This window comes from Penicillium subrubescens, assembly GCF_028828155.1.
Source record: "Penicillium subrubescens strain IBT 31985 chromosome Unknown utg000001l_segment0_segment0, whole genome shotgun sequence".
Classification (NCBI taxonomy): Eukaryota; Fungi; Ascomycota; class Eurotiomycetes; order Eurotiales; family Aspergillaceae; genus Penicillium; species Penicillium subrubescens.
In genome coordinates this window covers 632,424-652,519 of record NW_026643151.1, presented here as the reverse complement: position 1 = coordinate 652,519, position 20,096 = coordinate 632,424, and the positions used below count along the sequence as shown (strand labels likewise).

At 48.1% G+C, this 20,096-nt stretch overlaps 6 protein-coding genes across 6 annotated transcripts; 4 read left to right on the top strand and 2 right to left on the bottom strand.

The window, feature by feature from the left end:
* Positions 1 to 3,846: 3,846 nt before the first annotated feature.
* Positions 3,847 to 5,267, bottom strand: N7473_000175 (alternative oxidase). The gene is made up of 3 exons (XM_057146115.1): positions 4,888 to 5,267; positions 4,514 to 4,804; positions 3,847 to 4,459 (listed from the first exon to the last, which is right to left on the bottom strand). Exons 1-3 carry the CDS (start codon positions 5,037 to 5,039, stop codon positions 3,976 to 3,978), a joined length of 927 nt encoding a protein of 308 aa, XP_057014001.1. The 5' UTR covers positions 5,040 to 5,267; the 3' UTR covers positions 3,847 to 3,975.
* Positions 5,268 to 5,827: 560 nt separating this feature from the next.
* Positions 5,828 to 7,390, bottom strand: N7473_000174 (glycosyltransferase domain-containing protein; the record flags this gene model as incomplete). The annotated part of the gene is made up of 1 exon (XM_057146114.1): positions 5,828 to 7,390. The coding sequence occupies one exon, from the start codon at positions 7,388 to 7,390 to the stop codon at positions 5,828 to 5,830; it is 1,563 nt and encodes a 520-aa protein (XP_057014000.1).
* Positions 7,391 to 8,331: 941 nt separating this feature from the next.
* N7473_000173 (uncharacterized protein) lies at positions 8,332 to 9,754 on the top strand (the record flags this gene model as incomplete). Its single annotated transcript, XM_057146113.1, has 4 exons — positions 8,332 to 8,685; positions 8,739 to 8,914; positions 8,990 to 9,212; positions 9,294 to 9,754. The coding sequence occupies 4 exons, from the start codon at positions 8,332 to 8,334 to the stop codon at positions 9,741 to 9,743; spliced, it is 1,203 nt and encodes a 400-aa protein (XP_057013999.1). The 3' UTR covers positions 9,744 to 9,754.
* A 2,705-nt stretch (positions 9,755 to 12,459) lies between these two features.
* N7473_000172 (UDP-glucose 6-dehydrogenase) lies at positions 12,460 to 14,412 on the top strand (the record flags this gene model as incomplete). The annotated part of the gene is made up of 2 exons (XM_057146112.1): positions 12,460 to 13,128; positions 13,228 to 14,412. The coding sequence occupies 2 exons, from the start codon at positions 12,460 to 12,462 to the stop codon at positions 14,410 to 14,412; spliced, it is 1,854 nt and encodes a 617-aa protein (XP_057013998.1).
* Positions 14,413 to 15,852: 1,440 nt separating this feature from the next.
* Positions 15,853 to 17,408, top strand: N7473_000171 (putative MFS sugar transporter; the record flags this gene model as incomplete). The annotated part of the gene is made up of 2 exons (XM_057146111.1): positions 15,853 to 16,722; positions 16,794 to 17,408. The coding sequence occupies 2 exons, from the start codon at positions 15,853 to 15,855 to the stop codon at positions 17,406 to 17,408; spliced, it is 1,485 nt and encodes a 494-aa protein (XP_057013997.1).
* A 900-nt stretch (positions 17,409 to 18,308) lies between these two features.
* On the top strand, positions 18,309 to 19,901 carry N7473_000170 (Zn(II)2Cys6 transcription factor domain-containing protein; the record flags this gene model as incomplete). Its single annotated transcript, XM_057146110.1, has 4 exons — positions 18,309 to 18,365; positions 18,417 to 18,917; positions 18,979 to 19,113; positions 19,173 to 19,901. The coding sequence occupies 4 exons, from the start codon at positions 18,309 to 18,311 to the stop codon at positions 19,899 to 19,901; spliced, it is 1,422 nt and encodes a 473-aa protein (XP_057013996.1).
* Positions 19,902 to 20,096: the final 195 nt, after the last annotated feature.

The following is a 20,096-nucleotide window of genomic DNA, read 5'->3' as shown; positions in this document are numbered from 1 at the left end:
AGAGGACGCAGAGCTACCGTCAGTTGACTCAGACTCTCACGATTGACGCCTTCCACGCGCCATTTATAAAAGACCTACATACACCAACAATTTTATTGGAAGCATTCACTATGGCGTGATACCAAACGGGAGGCTACAAATCGCTCCCAGCCGAGTCCAGAATGTCACCATGGCCACATAAAATGCCTACAACTCCCAGGATTGAGCATGTTTCTGCTTGTCGCAGCTAACTAACCGATCCTCAGTGGACACTGTCCCTGGCATGACCGATGTGCATCGGGTTTAGAGAGCTGAGAGGCCTATGGAAATCATCGGTACCCGATATGACCTGTGCGTACCCAACTCTGCGGGAAGCTAGTACGAGCCGCCTACACAGAAGCTTAACTTGCGCGCGACTTCCGCGAAGACTTCCGCGAAGACTTCCGCGAATGAAGAGACCTATGCAGACGCTGGGTTATGGATGTGGTTTTGGCTGTCGAGATGTCCCGTGGTCGAATGAACACAAGGGATTTCTGGCCACATTAATTCGCACCTTAGCGACACTATATCTGCTATAATCCTTCCCCTTGACCGTTCATACATAGCTGGCTATAATTGTCGGTTAGCCGGAAAAACCGCGAATGACCGGTCCAAACCCATACGATTCTCCTATTTGCCCATAATCTTTTGGAGAGAATATGCAACGAGCAACATGCCCTTTCTTCAATGCTAAACCGCTTCTCCTGGAATCTGGGGCCTTCATATCTGAGCAATCCTCCGCCGTGTTGGTGTCTCTCCGGGCATTGTGGAAACACAACTGAGAAATACCAGGAGCATTTTCTCGATTGTGTTTTGAGGAATCTGTCGCGAAGTGGATGCTGTTTCTTTCAAGAAGAAAATATTTTATGACTCTGGCGAAGAATTGTCATGGATGGCCATGGATGCTCATCCGTATTATCCCGTTTCAGAAAACCTGACTCGCAAGATATTCTTGAAATCTATATCCGGGTCAAACTTGAGGATGTCTAGGCAAGATGATACCCTTTTGTCCCCGCTGCTAGTTTGTTTGTCGCTATTATGGAGTCCTCATTCGGACTCTTGATTCCAGACTTCTCATGGGATCCGAGTACGCCATCAGTTCGGGTGAAATAGCTTCTGCAGGCCATTTTGGTTCTGCTTTTCCTGGCGAAAACCAGCCTGGATTAATACAAGCAAAATATGTCCAGGGGAAAAGTTATCATGCGACTCGGCATGCGAAATCAAAGCGAAATCAAAGCGAAATCTAAAAAGACCAAGGACTACATACAAGGCTGTGAATACTCATAAATTTCTCAATGACAATATTTTCCGTGGCCTTGCATTCTCTCCATTACCCCGTGTACTCTGGCCGCGTGCTGAATAAGCTTTCCGTTGGAAATACTGTATTCCTACATCCGCATTATGATCGTTGCTCAACAACGAAAAATCTCGGCGGAGGAAACACAGCCGGTGATGGCCTCATGTGACTTGATGAGCCTGACTACTCGGGAAATCGAGGAAGGGAGAATATCGCTGCCCCATGGCTAGTATCAAATCCTCAGGCCTCCAGGGTGAGATGGGGTTCTAGCTGAATGGAAAATTTCGTGGGTTCATTGGTGGCTGGTCGTTCTCAGGATGAAGAGGAGGATGTAGTCAAAATGATTATCAATGAAACATGAATTAGCTTAAATTGAATCAATCTATACTATGCATCTTGTATGACAAGCAAGACCATCGTCCGGAGCCATTTGATGACACCAATTGTGGCTGATAACTATGCTAGCCAACGCCTCATTGTGGCTGGTGAAATGGTTCCCCACAGAAAGCGCTCCAATTCTCTCCACAACAACGCTCTCGCGATCTCCCTCGTCCACTGTTCCCCCTTCGATTGACTCGCTGCATGGGAGAACCTCGCCGGATTGGAGATACCTGGGCGATGGATGGCCCGACGCGACCGGACTTCAACATCCCCGAGGTCAATGGTCAATGGGCGACCTTTTCCAAGTCCAGCTTGTGCGGTGCATCCCCTCAAACGCCCGTTGTGGGGAAAGGGGAAGAAGAGTAGAGGACTAGGAGGTCCATCCGTGAGTTAGCTCATGATGCTATTTCTTGATACAACCCTGGGCCCAATAACACTCATGATAATCTCCTCCGTGCAGGGCCAGATGCTCCGATGGCAGTTCTGACTAGCACTTGCACTCGTTTGCATGGATGGCACGTTCGAGTTGACTCGCTGGCCGAACGCATTTTCGCCGGATGAGGGCTCCTTGAGAGAATCTAAGAAAACAAATGAATGCCAGCACTAGACAGTTGCTGCAACTGAGAACAGTGACATCTCGGATGGAATGAGCTCAGCCGATGGTACATGACCTCTGCGAGGAATACCACGACGCCCAGAATCACTCCATCGACGAAGTGGCCGAGGATGCGAACGTCTGGAAATCTGAAGACCGTCCTCTGGAGGACTGCTTGTGACGTTCACGTCCGGAGGAGTGTGCGAGAATCGCTCGAGGGTATCTCAATGCTCGTGGGCGCTCCTCGCGCATAAGACTTTGTTCGATCCAGCTGCTGCGGCTTAGTGTCCGGCTTTGAATTCCAAGAATCCCCGAGGGACGCTGTTCTTTTGATAAGGACTTCCGGCGTGCTGAGTGCCTTTCATGCAGCAATGGGGGTGGCCCGCTTGACAAGCGTGTTGCTCGTGTGGTTTCGATCAATAGGGAACAAAACGCTTCATCGATGCTGAATGTATGCGCTGGATCAAAACAAATACGTGGCAGTCGGATCCAGTATCCCGAGTCTCGGCTCATGGCGATGCGTTCACGGACGTCTTTGTGCTAACAAGGGTCTTAGGCTTGGAGTTTGGTGCTAGGCTGATGACAGGAAAGGAAGGAAACTGGCCGATATCAGCCAGATGGCATCACAAGTTTGCTACTTTCCCCCTTTGGAGCACCAGGACGGGTGCCCACGGCAAACTCATAGGGGGATGAAAAGCCCCTCTTGTGAAGATCGGACGCTACGCGTGGACTAATGGAATTATAATTGTCTGTTACGTCCGCTTGAAGGTTCTCGCTGAAACCGATTCAGGAAGGGGGAATTTGACTCCGCCGAGTTCGATCTTCGCTCACATCTTTTTTTTTTTTGGCTCTTTTCTCCCCTTCCCTTTCTTTCATCATGTCTAGATATTATTTACCTCCTTGAGGCCTTCAGGAACCTTCTTCATACTCTGACTCGTTATTCGCCTTCTTCCTTTAATCTTGATCAATATTTTCACAGGATCATCTTACACTGACGTCACATAGTCTTTCTGGGCCACATGAGAAATACTGATTCAGTCCAGTCAGGCCATTTTCATGAAAGGTCCGGTATCATCATAGCACCATGCAGCCAGAATTATTTTTGCTACAGCCTGCCATAACTTGCTTACAACGGAGCTTGTACATACCCCCAGGTATCGCTCCTAGACATACTTGCTTGAAGTTCTGCCTGTAATCTTGTAAATATGCAAGGGAAAGAAAACAAAGTGATGCACCTGTGGAACCCCAAACCTGCTCTTAATGATCTGTCAAGATCAGATCTCCTGACAACTAATTGCTGGGATAAACAGAGCTGTACAAGCATTTCCATTCAGCTCCGGGGCCAAGATCTTGCTAGGGGCCAATATACTGGTACTAGTCTCAATTTCTTTGGCCCCTGCAGATCTCTGGCCCTATCCGCTTCCCACACTTGAATTAATTACTAGTCTGCGAGTTTAAGTCAACGTTGACGGATCAGACTTTTTACCCGAAGCTTGCATTTTACTAGGACGCAGTTGCATTGGGTACGAGTGTAGACATATCCTTTGAGAAATAACGCTATGAAATTTTGCATCTGTATTATTATCTGTTGATTAGTCCGCGACGAAATCTTTCTATGTATGGAAAACCTCTAAAAGAATGTGAACAACAAAGAAAATGATAAAAGCCCAACAGCTCTGTTTTCTTAGAACTGCTTCTTAGCTCCATCAACTTCGAGCTGCGACAGCGCATCGCGGACCTTAAACTTAGCCGAGAACGGGTTAGGATCAGTCTGATTCAGGTTCCCGAGTGTGTGGTTGACCTCTCGATGCTTGGCCTCATCCGCGCGTACATACAACAGCAGCGATCGAATACACCGCTGGCCTTCTGGCATTTGCCAGTACTTGATAGCCATCTGCGGTGCTTGCAAGTTCTCCCACTGCGGGAGGTGACCGTTGTCGAGATCATTAATTGCTTTGGAGTAGGTGATCACAGCCTCCTCCTCAAGGTATCCGACGAATCGATGACAGATTTGTGGAGAGATCATGTAGGCAAGGGAGAAGCCAGAGAAGAATACGGATTGTGCGCCGAGGACCATGAGTCGCATAAGGGGGCCTGGCTCGGCGAGTTTGAGGAATGTGAGCAGATGCATGCGCTCGTTATAGGCCTCCTCGAGGAGTGTCTCGATCCTAGATTGGATTCGTTAGTTTATGCTATGTCTGGGTACTAGCACTGGAACTCACCATCCATGATCCCTCTTCATCTGCCTTAGACTTTTGAGGTGACGGAGCATCCCGGCTGCCATTCCAGGGACCCCTGCAACACTTTCCAGGAAGATGAAACGAGTGATCCACTTCTCCTCAGACATCGCGTAGCCTTTTGTCGTCAACCCAGTGCCAGACTGTGACTTATAACCCGTGACCAAGTCCATGCCCCATCGTAGGAACCGAACTGATCCAAGGGCTACTCTATCTTGCCATGTGTGGGCTTTGTGATGGGCGGTTCGGACGGCAAGGATCTCTTCTCGGGTATATCTGAAGAATTTGGAAGAGGTTGTTAGCGAAGCTGTATGCTAAAGGTGGAGTATCATCGTGTATGAATGGTATTTTGAACTCACATTGGGTGAGTCCAGGAGGACTTATGAGTTAGTTTTGCGTTGGTATTATGGTGCCGATTAGCGACCATGAAAACTTGTGGTGATATGATGCGGCCGCTACGAAGGGCCGCATGGCGTAAAGGGCGCATATGACTGAGTATAAGAGGGTTCATCTTGGAATAATCTGGGATGAATCGACGATATTGAAGGTTTTTATTTGTTATTCAGTATCGGTAAACAAGTCAATAACTTTCGATCTGAGATATATGGTTGATGTTCATGAATTTCGGGGGAATGGCTTCTTTCTTATCTCTCACGAGTGATTAACTTCGACCTATAAAAGAGCACTGAGTCATTTAGTTTTCGTGTGGTGATTCTCGTTCCTACATTGCAGAATGTAGACTGCCGCTGATGCTGTTATGTTATGTTGAGGATCGCATCGGGATCCGTCCCGGTGTTCTGGATTCTACACAGTAGCGCGATAATAACCTCAACAATCGTGCCCAAAACAAAAATAATGAGTCTTAACTATATTTGAACTATAATTATTGGATACCTTGTTGAGTCCGATCTTTCCCCGATTCCATCCGAGAAAAATGGAATATACCGGGCCGGCGTTGTGAAGACACAATTGTTCCATCTTGTGACTCACCGAAAATCCATATTCACATGGTCTAACCGCATAATGCGGAGAAGCAATCAATTAATCACGAAGATCAGGATCCGAAATAAGTTCGTTGAGGGACTCGAGATGGCCTGCTGCATGATAAGGAGAACGCTCGTGATGAGGCGGGATTATATGGGGTTTCTTGTTGAGATATGCTGGTCTCATCAGGAGATAGTGATCATGAGTGATGGGTAGTCTATGTTGTCTTATAAATTGATTAATTATTAGTATTCGATATATACAGAGAAATTGTTGAGCAGGACATGCAAAAGGGTATCTGATACAAGTAGATAATCAGTCATCCATCGGGGGCGTGTAGCCATCAAACACCTCCGCATGGAATGCCCCACAAAGCTCCTGCCAGCTCAGCCATCCATCATCAATGTCTTTCCAAACCCCGGTGGCATTGATGCCTTGGATCACGGAAGAATTCGCAGAGAGCGTGTGAGATGGGACCCATGTGCGGCCATCTGCGACCGCAATGGGCCATCCAGCCTGCAACGCCGGGACCATGGCCTCGAAAAGGGGCCGGACGTACGGAAAGAACCACAACTTAGTCCACAATTGATCAATCCAATCCTTGCCCCCTGTAGAATGGAACATCCCGTAGATGTTCTTGGTCACGATGTTCGTTTCGAGGGCGATGTCGGTGACGTTTGGTACAACGCCGACGGCGGGTTCGACCAATCGGAGAATCCGAGTGATCGAGGAAGCCAAGTTGGATGGTAGGTATATCTCATAGGGGGTGAAGTTAGGAGACTCGGCAATATTTTGAGTGACGGTCGCAAAGGTCGTAGTTCCATTTACATCGGTTGTCTCGTTGAATGTGAGCATTTCCAGGACATAGTCCGAGCCGGCCCGCGTTTGGAAAAGTTCAGATCGGTGATCGATGCCAATATGATATTCAGTCCTCTGGTCTGGTTCGAGGTTTGGTACAACCTTTTCCTCATTGGTTGGGAAAGCGGCATTCGGGTTAATATCACCGTGGAAATATTGTCGCAGTTCTCTCATCGAGCGGGCAAACTCTTGGACGCCCCAGACATCACTTATGTACATCTGATCAGAGTCACTGTATTCGTGATTAGGGTCATAGTGCTTGACAATTCGGTCAAGCGTGGCAGCAAACATCAGTCGCATGTCCTTGGCTGGACCCATGATGGTGCCAGAGTTGAGCCATCGTGGCAGGTTATGCTGTAGCTGCCCATCATCTGGCCCAAACGCTCCACGAGGAATGCCGATATCTTGGGGAACCGCCCAACAACCGACACGGCTCCAATCAACAGGATAGCAGACCTTTTCGGGGCCAAACAAGATAGTCTGTCGGGGCGCATCGTCTGCTGCGAGCGACTCGCTGGAATTGACCCCATACCGCGAAGCGAGTCTGGCACTCGCAGCTTTGGTTATGGCGAAATAACGCTCGATGAGAACATCGGGTGGAATTTGAAACACGACATCATAGGCATCAATCATAAGAACGAGATCATCATCGGAAGAAGCGGGCAAACTGTCTAGGTATTGCATGACAGTGCGAACTTTGGCCAAATGAGTCTTGGACGCGTCCAAGTCGCCTTCTTTCATCCAGCCATTCAACACTGGAACCGGATAGCCTAAAGCTATCGCGGAGGCGACGGCGCGACATAGTCGAAAATGATAGCCGCTTGCCGGGAGAAGTAGATGGAATTTAGAGACGGCTCCGGATGCTGTTAATGAGTAGGCATTTTTCGATGCTGAAATCGGGTCGGTGCTAGTCGTTGCTAACGGGTATTGAATGATTGTGATGAAAGCGATTACGAACAAGCTGGCCAGGCCCGCCCATTGCCAGCGACTCAACCGATTTGACAATGTTGAAATTTGCATTGTGTCGTGTCGGTATCTAGGTCTTCGTCACTGGAAGAGCCCCAACAGCGCTGGGGGCCAGGGGGCGGGAAATCAGTGCCAACTATCGTCGGGTTCCGGGTATCGCTTCTCCAGAAGAATTCTAGACCACAGATTAGGGATTTCAGTTTTGACTGGTTATTCATGTACGCGACAGCTTGTCCATATTTGATAAGGAAAGGAAAGCACCGGCAATTGGACCCTCAGCCAAGACTTTCAGCCAAAAATCCCAGATCCACCAGGCGGGTAATTTATGAGATCATGCCTCATATCAATGTGCTGACCGCAACCTTCCGGTAATCAGCCTGCAAGCGGGAGATGCCGCAGTACAGATGATGGCCCCTCTGTGGCGGACTGTCTACGTATGCCTCCTAAGCCTTTCAGGTCTTCCCCCTTTTTTTGGACGTATGATTGACGACCAAAGAGAGATAGACCTGGCGCCCCCGGACGCCACGGGGGTACCGTGGCAGAGGAGGATACGCTTGGTTAAGGGTCCATCGTGGGTCTGTCCAATAATGAGGCTGATGGCGTGCTGGGCACCTCAGATTCCACTGCTGGCACCCAAATGCAAAGCCACGATTGGACTCGCTTTATGGTCGTGTCTTACATTTGACAAAGTCGCCGTCGGTGGTATTATTGAAGTGGGTCAAATAATCGGACCTGTCGCTGTACGGAGTATGCGAAAACGAGATACTCCGTACAGATACGATAAAAAAACACCCCACCAGTGTAATATGTATTTCGAGGTTTTTCTCTGGCAGGGAATCAAGTATCTAATAATCATAGGATTAATGCAAAGGTGTACGTACATACGACTACTCCGCAGCGATCGGCCCTCGCACAAATGGAATTAGCTCAGGCTTGGTAGCGGTCGGTTTAATTGCGTAGGCGGTTTCTCTTCTTCTTGTCAGGATTCCTACCACATGACAGTCTTTTTTGCCCCGCGTGCCGCCAGTCTTCAGAAGTGGTGGAATTGGCTGGCCGTTTTACCAACATCCAATTTTCTATGCCACAGGTCATCGCCGGGTCCAGATAAGATGGTCCGGAAAAGCGAAGAACAAGAGGAAGCAGAGCTGGCTCTGCTTTCTAGTGAGGATGATTCGGCTTCCATCACCGATCTCGACGATCTCGAAGCGAACCGAAAAGACGAACCGATCATCAACCAAAACACAGAAATAGAATATCAGACACCGACAACGGTGAAATTCATATGGCTAACATGCTACTTCGGCTTCAGCATGGCGCTGACGATATACAACAAATTGGTTCTTGGATCGGTAAGAATTTCATAGGTGATTACCACCGTCGCAACAGCTAATCAGTTGAATAGTTCAAAACACCTTGGCTCTTGACCTGCCTCCACACATCATTTAGCACACTCGGCACATTCATTATGTTGAAGATGGGATACTTCAAACTGTCTAAGTTGGGTCGCAAAGAGCATATGATATTGGTGGCATTTTCATTTCTATTTACGATGAATATCGCCATGTCGAACCTCTCACTGTATGTATCTTTCCGAAGCTACAGTCCGTCAAATCCTTCGTCAAGTATAGAGCTAACAGCTGGCTCCTTGGAAAGATCTCTTGTTTCGCTCGCTTTCTTCCAAATTATTCGCAATACTGTACCTCTATTTACCGTCTTGATCTATCGCCTCTGGTTCTCAAGAACGTATGCGACGGGCACCTATCTATCATTGATCCCAATCGTCGCGGGCGCTGGAATGTGCACTGCAGGGGATTACCATTACTCCTTGCTTGGCCTAATCGTCACGATTTCGGGCGTGGTTTTGGCAGCGGTGAAGGTATGTCACACACATGTTCCCTGCATGTTACCTATCCTATACTTCGTCTGGTTACTAACGAGAGGATTTTGCTTTTTTAAGACCGTCACTACAAACCGCCTCATGACCGGTTCCCTAAAGCTTCCCTCCATGGAACTTCTTTTTCGAATGGCGCCTCTCGCTGCGGTTCAATCGTTTTTATTTGCGATCGTGGCAGGCGAATTGCCTGTCCTATCTCAAGCCATGTCTGAGCGCACGGCCGATGGTTCAGTCCTTCGTACCATGTGCACCGTTGCATTCATCCTCGGAAATGGACTACTTGCGCTTGTGTTGAACATCGCCTCGTTCCAAACAAACAAGATCGCTGGTGCGCTTACTATTACGGTGGCTGGAAATCTGAAACAGGCCATCACGCTAGCACTTGGAATTATCGTATTCGGAGATTTTGCTATCAATCTCCTTAACGGGATGGGCATTTTCTTTGTTCTTGCTGGATGTGCATTCTTCAGCAAGGTTGAGTTGGATTCGAAGAAGCGTGCGGCTTCTTCATAATAGTATATTCTCACATAGAAGATAATTAATAGCATTCCGTTTCCCACTCCCATGACTCGTTTTTCATCCAGCTAGGTTCGGGTTTCCTAGACCCTCGAATGCTTACGATTATCTCGGATGTAAGCCCGATAACCCCGACCAGTCGATTTCCTAGTAGCCAAGGGTCCGCTGCCCGCCCGAACCTTCGCAATGTATCTCGTATTACCGTAACATTATACATTTATTGTTTGCTTGGCTGTCTAACCATCTGAGCGCTGAACAGCGCATCGCCCAGTCGATGCTCTCATGCCAAGAGTACCGCCAGGCTGCTACGTTTAGAGACGGTGTTGGGTGTTGGGTGGAGAGGAAGACTCCCGACCCTGCCGGATCGGCCCCCACTCCGCATGCAGGCGAGCAAACGAGCGGACCGAAAACAATATTAGGTATGGGTCAAGACAGTGGCCAAGGGACTAGGAGGACCCCTGCGATGTACTCCGTACAAGGCTGCTCCTTCTATTCTTGGCAAACGACTCTACTGTATGAACCACGCGAAAGAACTACACTCGGGCCCTCCATGGTAGGCTCCGGTGGCTGAGACATTTTACTGAGGCAGTGCCTTGGAAGATTAAATGGACTGAGAGGCCTATCCTTTTTCACAATATCGAGAACCAAGCAGAAAGTAAAGCTATGATGGTAGGTAAATCAGTCTCTGCCTTTACGTCTATTATTATTTACTTCGAGGTCTGTCACAATGATAGGCGATACCGGGTGAACCGGGTTACTGCTGAGAGCCAGTGGGGTAAATATAGATCTAATCTCAGGGCCAGGGTCTTGGGTCATGAATCATGATGGGTTAGATAAATACAAAAAGTACGGTCTTCGTTATCGCAGACAAATAATTTCCTTGTTCAAGAGACCACAATTCCCCGGTCTCGAGAGATACCGGCCAACCTTTCTAATTAAATACGGATCCCTAAAAGCCGCTGGTGAATCATTATTGCATTCGGAAATTGTTGCGAAGGATGCAAAGACCCGTTATTCAATATAGCCATACATTATTACATACTATGTACATAATTAACTTAGTTACTGCGACTGGTTTGTCATGTATGTAGGGCTGACCAAGTTATTGTACTCCGTACTACTGTAGCCAAGAACCGAGCAGATGTCCACTTTTAAATTATTAAACAGGCTAAAATTGGGACCAAAGTACAGCTACGGGAGACTGAACTCCTTGTGTACGAAAGACTCGGTCAATTGTATGATTATTCAGTCTCGCCCAATGGACAACACAGCTAACGCCTCGTAGGCGATGGCATCATGGCAGTTTAGGCCTCCCAAGAGGCTAAGCAGCGGAACTTATTCAATCATGTTGCGTACATCCCGCTCTCCTCGGTCGCATCAGCGCCGCCCGTATTCAGCCTTATCCCCGTAAACATGTCTCCTTTCTCCTTTGATTATGTTGCACCACAGCAGGGACTATCACGCTGGGTCTTGGCTAGAGAGGTCTAGTGTTAGTTAGCCCTTGGCTTTCCGTTATGCCAAGGGGAAAGACCAATAGGCCCGTATGATGGTTGGTACCAAGATGGGGTCATGATGCGCCGAGAACATTACAGCGGCCCCCCCTCATTTTGGTGGTCGCCCAAAGGCCATTATTAGCGTGAACTCATATTCATGGGATGGAGAAAAGAGTCTTAATATTAATATTCAGCAGACTCGATCTAATAAGTAGATGTTACGGAAACAGAAGGAGTCCACGATGTTGTCGATCTTTGATACAGGGTTTTCACCCGTGAACGCGATCTACTGGACTACGGAGCGTTCCGATATTCTCGAAGCAGTAGGAATAGATCAACCCCGGCGAAGATCTGGCCAGGGAATTACATTAATTACAAGGCCGAAAACACGAACCTCTCAACAAAACCCCTGCTCCATAAACAATGCATGTATCGATGGTACCGTAATAGTACGAGTACGAAGAAGGGTCTCGGTGATCATTACTACTTTGAGTCGGCTAGAATAGGCTTTTGTCTGCGGCGTGCAGAAATTCGGTTGGCAAGCATTGTTTCGCAGGGCCGGTCACGAAAAGTTTGTCATCAATGGCGTTATACCCTTCTATGCTTAGTTCTCACCCCTCATAAGAAGGACGCGTATGCCTTCTAGGAGTGTAATACATCTCACTGAATCAAATCGCCTAGCAATGCTTAGCAGGTTCTTAGTAAAAGTGGGGACGCCTTGGGGTCGATATTGACAATTTCTGCGCAAATACCCTTCGAACCGAGAGCGATGCGTATCATTTACCACACGGTGGAGTGACAGTATCGTATCATGGATCTAGTGGTATGTAATTAAGATTGGATACAGCACATGTACCGGAATTGATGTCTGTATTCCTTGGTATATCGGGGATCAGAGATTATGATTTCCCAATTGGACAACTTGCCCTTGGTGGCTTGGTTTCTATGATTAAAATATCAGTGCTATGATTGATAGCAACTCCATCCCCACTGGCCAAGTGTTACAACATTCATTTTAAAGGCGATCCAACCGAACTTTGCGTGTAAGCAGGCCTTCCTCGCTCTATGCGCCGTATCTAGAATGTGGAGGCTAATCTCTTGTTTCCCCAGTTGAGATTGAACACTTACAGTTTCCCCTGAAACATCATATTTCTCTTCTTTTGTTTCCGTTCTCATATCGATTTATCTGTGTCTAGCGTTTCCCGTCCGTCTTGTCAGCTATGCCCTCCACGGAGTCTGTCTTCGACTCCGAGACGGTAGGCGTCTCGACTTTGCCGACAACACCTGATCGAAGTGCGTCATGCAGTCCTGCACTAGACGAGAGCACAGATGAGCATGATGGCGCATCCAACGGAACTAAAACCACATCGGAAGCCGATAGCGATATCGAGAACAAATTCCACTCCAAGACTATTCGCAGTATTTGCTGCGTAGGAGCGGGATATGTCGGTGGTCCAACGGCTGCCGTCCTTGCACTCAAGAACCCATCCATCAAGGTGACGGTTGTTGATCGTGACGACCGTCGTATCCGACGATGGAATTCTCGGCATCTTCCAATCTATGAGCCGGGTCTTACTGAGGTTGTTCGGATCGCACGAGATGGCTTGGGAGAAGTCTCTCGAGTACAGGGCTCGGGCGCAATAGAGGGTTTGCGAAAGCCAAATCTCTTCTTTTCTGCAGATGTATCTCGCTGCATCAGTGAAGCAGATGCAGTTTTGATTGCTGTCAACACACCGACAAAGATGCGTGGTACCGGTAAAGGTTGTGCCACTGATATGACAAGCTTCGAAGCCGTTGCCGCAGAGGTTGTGCGCCATGCAAGGGATGGCACGATAATTGTCGAGAAAAGCACAGTTCCCTGCAGGACTGCACAGATGATTCAAGAAATGGTATGATCTCGCTCATCAAGAACCTGACCTCTTGTTTTTTGTTCCCATATGTCCACCGCTGCCCTCGAATTTGCATTAACATGCCGTTCCCTTACACAGATTCGTATTCAAAGACCAGGTGCTCATTTTGAAATCCTTTCCAATCCCGAGTTCTTGGCCGCAGGAACAGCTGTGCAAGATCTTCTTCGCCCAGACCGCATCATTATTGGATCTGGAACCACCCCTGAAGGGCTTTCAGCTGCAGAAGCTCTTGCAAAAGTTTACGCCTCATGGATTGACCGCAAGAGAATCATCACGACCAACGTATGGTCATCAGAGTTGGCTAAGCTAGTCGCCAACTCTATGCTTGCTCAACGCCTAAGCAGTATCAATAGTATTTCTGCACTCTGCGAGGCAACCGGTGCTGAGATCAATGAGGTCTCGGCCGCAATCGGCGCTGATACTCGACTTGGTTCCAAGTTCCTCCGTGCCGGCATTGGGTTCGGTGGCTCCTGCTTCAAGAAGGATGTCCTGAGTCTGGTATACCTTGCTGAGTCCCTCAATCTGCAGGAGGTTGGTGATTATTGGCGTCAAGTTGTCGAGATGAACGAGTATCAACGCAACCGTTTCACTTCTCGAGTAATTAAGCGATTGAACAGTACGCTTGTCACGAAAAAAATTTGCATACTCGGGTATGCCTTCAAGAAGAACACCTCGGATACTCGAGAAGCACCGGCTCTCGAGATCATCAAGAGTCTGCTGGACGAAAACCCACGTGAAATCGCAATTTTTGATCCCTGCTGTAATCCAGTCGTCATTGAAAATGAGATTCGCTCGTTGCAGAATTACGGGCCTCCTGTTCTGAGTGACGACGGTGGGTCTGTCAAGGTTTACTCTGATGCATACGCAGCTTGTGCCGGCTCGAATGCCATTTTACTCGTCACCGAATTTGACGAGTTTTTGAACTTCCCTCTCCTCTCTAATGCCGCGTCTTCCGGTGTCAACTCACAGGGAAAGAGTAAGATCTCTCCTTCCGAGGTCAACGAGTCCGCTAAGCAGCACTTCAATGACGAGCCGGAGTGTGCTGCCGACTGTCCAGACTGCCAATCAGGTACTGGTTACGGAGATTCCAGTGCTGATAATGTCGAAAACTCACCGAAGAAACAGCTAGACTGGAGGAGAATCTCCGGGGAAATGCAATCCCCTAAATGGCTCTTTGATGGGCGATGTGTGATAGATGTGCCCAAGATGGAATCACTTGGAATTCGGGTTGAAGCGATTGGTTCTGCCGGGTGGACTGTCTAGCCGCAAAGTCTCAACCTATTGCAGCACCTTTTTCGCTCATTCTAGGCGATGCCGTGATGAGCTTTTGCTCTTGTGGCTTGTCTTTTGTGTAACTATATCCAGAGAAGGTCGATTACCCGAAATTGTTGATATATTTGGGTATCTGTATTTACTTGGTTAAATATATAATGGATCATCCACCTGGAGAAATGTTCAGCATTGTCTTAAAGTTGTAGAATGCGCGGGGGTGGGCACTCCGAGGTTGCGGCCTTCAAATCCACAGGTATTAGGGCAGCGGTTGTTCTATTTTAGGAAAGACTTGCCGCCGGGGCGAGAATAATATGCAAAGCCAAGGTCTAGCTTTAATCCTGCTTTAGGAGCGTCTGACAGTCTCCTCACCCACACCTAAAGATCCGAGGGTCGTTGTCTTCTTCCTTCTGAAGCGCAAGCCAGTAATAGTTTTCGATTTATTGGATATTCATGCTACGTAGTTCTCAAAGCTTGCCTTCGAAGATTCCAGGGAGCTTACTCCGTAGATGGAAGAAAAATCCGACAGGAGCAAAGACCCACTATGAAGGATGCGGGATCTCAAAATTGATATTTACCCGCGCCCGTTTAGTTATTGGCGAATGTCGCGCAGTTATCTTCAAGCTTTACTCGAATACCGTCGATCTCACTTGTTGATTGAGATTATCAGGCCCAACTTCCAGCCATCCTGATATGTGGTGAGGCCGCGAGAACTTTCAGATGACCCGATGCTTGGAAGCCTACCCTACTTAGGTATTTGTAAGCGCTATACACATTTGGTAAATTTACCCGAAGTTTAACCTGTGAGAGCCGTCACTTTTTCTCACAACATGCATGGCACTGGGCAAGAATACTAGATGGAGGTTTTGGGGTAGCTCTGTAACCTCAAGTTTAGCTACGCAAAGATTGATATCACCAATGCGAATGTATATCCGTGGATCACTCCTTGCAATACATAATCAGCACTCGGTAAGGTTGCCTATTCTGAGTCGGGTCAATTAATCGTGGGGTTTACCCGAAAGCTTGGACCATTCTCTCGGCTTTGTCATTTTTTATCGTCTCCATCCACCACATATAAAGACAATTCTCGGGACGGAGGTGCGGGAAAAAGGTTCTCGATCGCAGTCGGGCGATAAAAATCCTTTCATACCCACAGTCAAACGGCCACTTAGAAAGCTTCATGTTATCTAGTGGAGCAGTGGAGCAGTGGGGGGAGCATGTGGCACGTGGGGGAGCGAGGGGAATTTGGCGGTTTCGCGAACAAATTTGTCTATTCATGGGGATTTTTATTTATCTTCTGGAGTTGCAGATTTCTTTTTCATATCATCTGTCTTGTTTCAATTCAAAATCCTGCACTTGTTTAGAGATCTGCGAAACAAGATTCCCTCTGATAAAGCTTTTCATCGACGTCTCGGCATCGTGTTTAACTCGACAATGGATCTACTCCCAGAACATATGAAGAAGCCCCCGAAATATATCTGGGCTTGCATTTTATGCTCTGTAAATGGACTGCTTTTTGGCATGGATACGGGCATTATCGGTCCAGTGACCGATATGAAAATTTTCAAAGCGTCGTTTGGAGGCAGCCAGAATGCCACCATTCATGGTCTTATCGTTTCGTCGATTCTTATTCCTGCTGCGTTCTCCTCATTTTTTGCGGGCTACCTTGCAGACAGACTCGGACGACCAAGAGGCATTAGTATTGGCGTTTTCATCTTCGGTGTTGGAGCTGCGATCGAAGCAGGCGCAGTTAGTCTTGGAATGTTTATCGCCGGTAGAGTGGTAGAAGGCCTAGGTGAAGGACTTTTCTTGGGTAACCTGGTGGTCTTGATCTGTGAAATTTCTCCAACAAGCACCAGAGGACCTTTGACTACTGGGCCACAGCTATTGATTACGCTCGGCTTGGTTGTCGGCTTCTTCACTTGTTATGGATCCTCTACTATCCAGTCGTCGCTGTCCTGGAGGACGCCATTCATTCTCCTATCCTCACTTTCGATGATTCTTTGTGCTACCTCTTTCTTCTATCTACCTGAATCGCCTCGGTGGCTGACACTGCATGGTCGTCACAAAGAGGCTGCTGAGACTTGGGATAACCTAGAAGTGAGCCAGGCTGAGCGTGAAAAAGTCGAACTCCAGTCGGAGACAACAGAAGTTGTCACTCCTGTTCCAACTTTCGCGAGTGTCAAAGTAAATACCGTCCATAAGCTTCTTGACATCTTCTCCAAGGACGTTCGTACTCGTACGGCTCTTGCTGTGTTCTTGATGGGCATGCAGCAGATGAGTGGAATTGACGGTGTGCTATATGTGCGTTAACACAATTTCCCCTTTATCCTTGTTTGTCGTGTTGCAACTCAGTCGACTGACGATTATTGTAGTATGCTCCATTGCTGTTCCAGCAGGCAGGTCTTACCTCCTCAGAGGCAAGCTTCTTCGCATCCGGCGTCTCAGCACTCGTGATTTTCGCTGCCACCATTCCCGGATTGATCTACGCAGATGGCTGGGGTCGCAGGCACAGCATTATCTACGGAGGTGTGGGCCTTGGGGCTGTCATGTTCCTCATTGGCGGACTCTACGCTGGCAATACCGTCCACGGAACTTTCGGTGCTGGTCGCTGGGTCGTCATCGTTTGCATTTATATCTTTGCAATCATCTACAGCTTAACCTGGGCAGTCTCAGTCAAGATTTATAGTGCCGAGATCCAGCCTCAGCGAACTCGGGCATCAGCCACTACCTTGGCCCATTCAAGCAACTGGCTCTTCAACTTCTTGGTCGCTTTGACGACACCTATTCTGTTGGCCAAGAGCAGCTTTGGGGCATATTTCCTCTTTGGTGGCTGCTCTCTCTTGACTTCCTTGGTAGGTGCAGTCTTTATGCACGAGACAAAGGGCCGATCACTGGGCGAAATCGAGGAGGCCTTCAAACATAAAGCGACAGGCGGCAAGAATATTCTCAGTGCTCTGAGACGACCAATGATGAAGTCCACGGTTTGAACATGAACCACGAACATAATGAACAAGAGCAAGAGCTAGCATGGCCTGTGGAAAATCAATGTTAAGAGATAAATTTTGACTTTTAGCACCTTTGATATTCAACGAGTTGTTGATACGGGTCTATTGCAGGTCCTGCAAAGAAATGGTAGCATAAGCTGACCTAACTCACCAGGAGGCCAGACGAAATTCCTGGATAGGCGAGATGTTTAAAGTCATTGGAGTAGATGTTACCTAAATTTGCGAGATTGCTGGCGAAGTCTGACCTGCAGCTAAGTTGTTCATTTTGGGCGCCAACGATGTAGCGACATCTAACGTGGATTGATAGGTAACTGGCATGCCGGCTTGAATGAGCGGCGCATATATATAGGTAGCGAGTTGGGGGAGAGCAGGCCACCACGCCTGGCTTGGCAGAGTCATCCGGGCGCATAAATCGTTTGGCCTCAAACGATCCAGGCTGAGCAGTTCCGAATCGGGCTATATGGTGCGTCCGGTGGATCCTTTTGGATGGTATCTCATTGGATGCAGGGGTTTGCTGTTGGTGCCAAATGTAAGGTGACATTTGATTGGCACTTCTTCTGGACAGCACGTTCCTTCGCCTTTTGCCAAGCTTCAGCCCTCAAGACGCCTGCTGCTCTTCGCCGTTGTGGTAATTCAGCCCACTTGGCCTTAAAAAGGCCTCGGAGCTGGCAGAAAGCCTTATGCCAGTTTCGTGATAGTTCTGAGCAGCCGCTATTGTTACCGTTCCACATTCCTTCAAGCAACATAGACAAATTTCGCGATTTCTGAGAAGCGAGGGGAGCGTTAAAAGTGCGGGGGTCCCGTTACCTCGAACAGATATTGTTGTCGCCTGGCCCGATTACCCCTTTACGTAAAACGGTGCGCCACTTCATATCAAGAGAAATGCCTGGTGTCCCGTCGAGCAAAGGATGCGATGCTTGTCGCCGCGTCAAGAAAAAGGTACAAACTGCTCCCTGGGCGCATGAATGGGTATGCTAAGACACAGACTAGTGTGATGAACTCAAACCATGTTCAAGGTGTCGCCGGCTGCAAATTATGTGCATCGGTAGTGGCCAGCAGCGGTTTAAGTTTAAAAATGCGGAGTTAGAGCAGATGAAGATGGCCCATGGAGAGCGAAAGCGGCCTCGAGCCGTGGTATCCCAAGCCAAGATTCTAGCCAATTGCCCTCGGATATCAAACCAGATGCCCGGCAACGAGCTAGCGATGTCTTTCGCCTGTACTCTCACTATTACCGACGTCAGATATGATATAACCTACTATGGGGCGTTTTTGAAAGAAATACCCCGACGTCTAGGCAGTAGTGTAGCTCTTGACGCATCCGTGAAGGCAGTGGTCACGGCTTATCCATATTTTCGCCACCAAAACTTCTCGCCAGACGCTTACATGGAATATTGCAATTCGCTTCGGGCACTTCGAGAGTCTCTAAATGACCCAGTCGAAGCGCAGTCACCGAATACCCTCTGTGCTGTTTACCTGATTACCATTTGCCAGGTACGTCATTTCGTTCCTCGCGTCTTTCTTTGTTCACTAAAACTGATCCGATCAATTACAGAGCTGGCTTGGAAGATATGATGATAAGTTAAAGAGTCACGGTGAAGCAATTGCTCATCTTCTGAAGATCGCCGACCTTCGCAAATGTCAAAGCAGCTTTGAAAAAGACATGATAGTCACATTGACTGTTCCCGTGGTAGGTTTCACCAGACGCGTCTTCAATTTCAATTTCAACTTCAACTAATACGGTCCCAGATCCTAGAAGCCGTCGTCAATCCCCGCATTCAAATGGATTCTCAATGGTGGGAAGATGTCACACGAAGGTTTTCTGTGACACCTCGCCCTCGAGATGCCAATCCGCCCAGGTCCTCGAACACGCTAAGCACCCTTGCTAAGTTTCCAGAATGGATACGACGGCCGGATCCATATATTCCCGAGATTGCAGTAGTTTATCTTACCATGCGAGACGACGCAGAAAGGATGCGCCAGTATCTAGCTCGTTGGTCAGACCTAACATCTACCTCATTCACCGATCCAGAAACCTTTGAACATTGTCGTTATCAGGCGGGGTATACACTAGTCGTCACTCTTGCTCTTATTCTCAACACTCTTCTTCGGGCGTTTGATCCCAACAACAATGTCCTAGTGACAGAGGCATTTTCGTTTTGCGATCACATAATACGCGAGTCAGAGACTGCTTGCCGCTATCGCCCACTTGGAGCAGCTTATGTCTCCCTGTGCCTTGTTGTGGGTTGTTCTGCTGCTGAAGACGCTCGACAATTGGCACAGCTCCAGGCTCTCCTGGCTGACTATTCGACAGACTTCAAAGAGATCAACTGGATCGAACGTGTTATGTGGCTTCGAGCTTCCTTTTATAGCCATCGTCTGAGAGCCAGGTCAACTCGATCTGAATGTGGTGGAGAGCTCGTCGAGGCTGCTTGGGGGCAACCTAATGGTCGCCCGGAATCATGTTGTATAATGTGATAATGCAGTACCATTCAGAAGGGATTTGCGAGTATACTTCTAGGGATTCCTCCTCTTCGGGGCTCTATTATGGTTTATCCATGATAATGCAGAACATGTACCATTTTAGCGAGAAAACCTCTAGATCTGGTCTTCATTGCCGAGTGGTATATTTCTCTGACGCCACTCTAATTTCATACAGAGTATGATGCTGAT

Excerpts from the sequence above, each read along its gene's own strand:
- N7473_000175 (XM_057146115.1), bottom strand. The coding sequence starts at position 5,039 with ATGAACCCTCTTATACTCAGTCATATGCGCCCTTTACGCCATGCGGCC. Across the intron at positions 4,805-4,887 it reads TCCTCCTGGACTCACCCAAT|ATATACCCGAGAAGAGATCC; the intron begins GTGAGTTCAAAA and ends CAAATTCTTCAG. Across the intron at positions 4,460-4,513 it reads ATGAAGAGGGATCATGGATG|GATCGAGACACTCCTCGAGG; the intron begins GTGAGTTCCAGT and ends AATCCAATCTAG.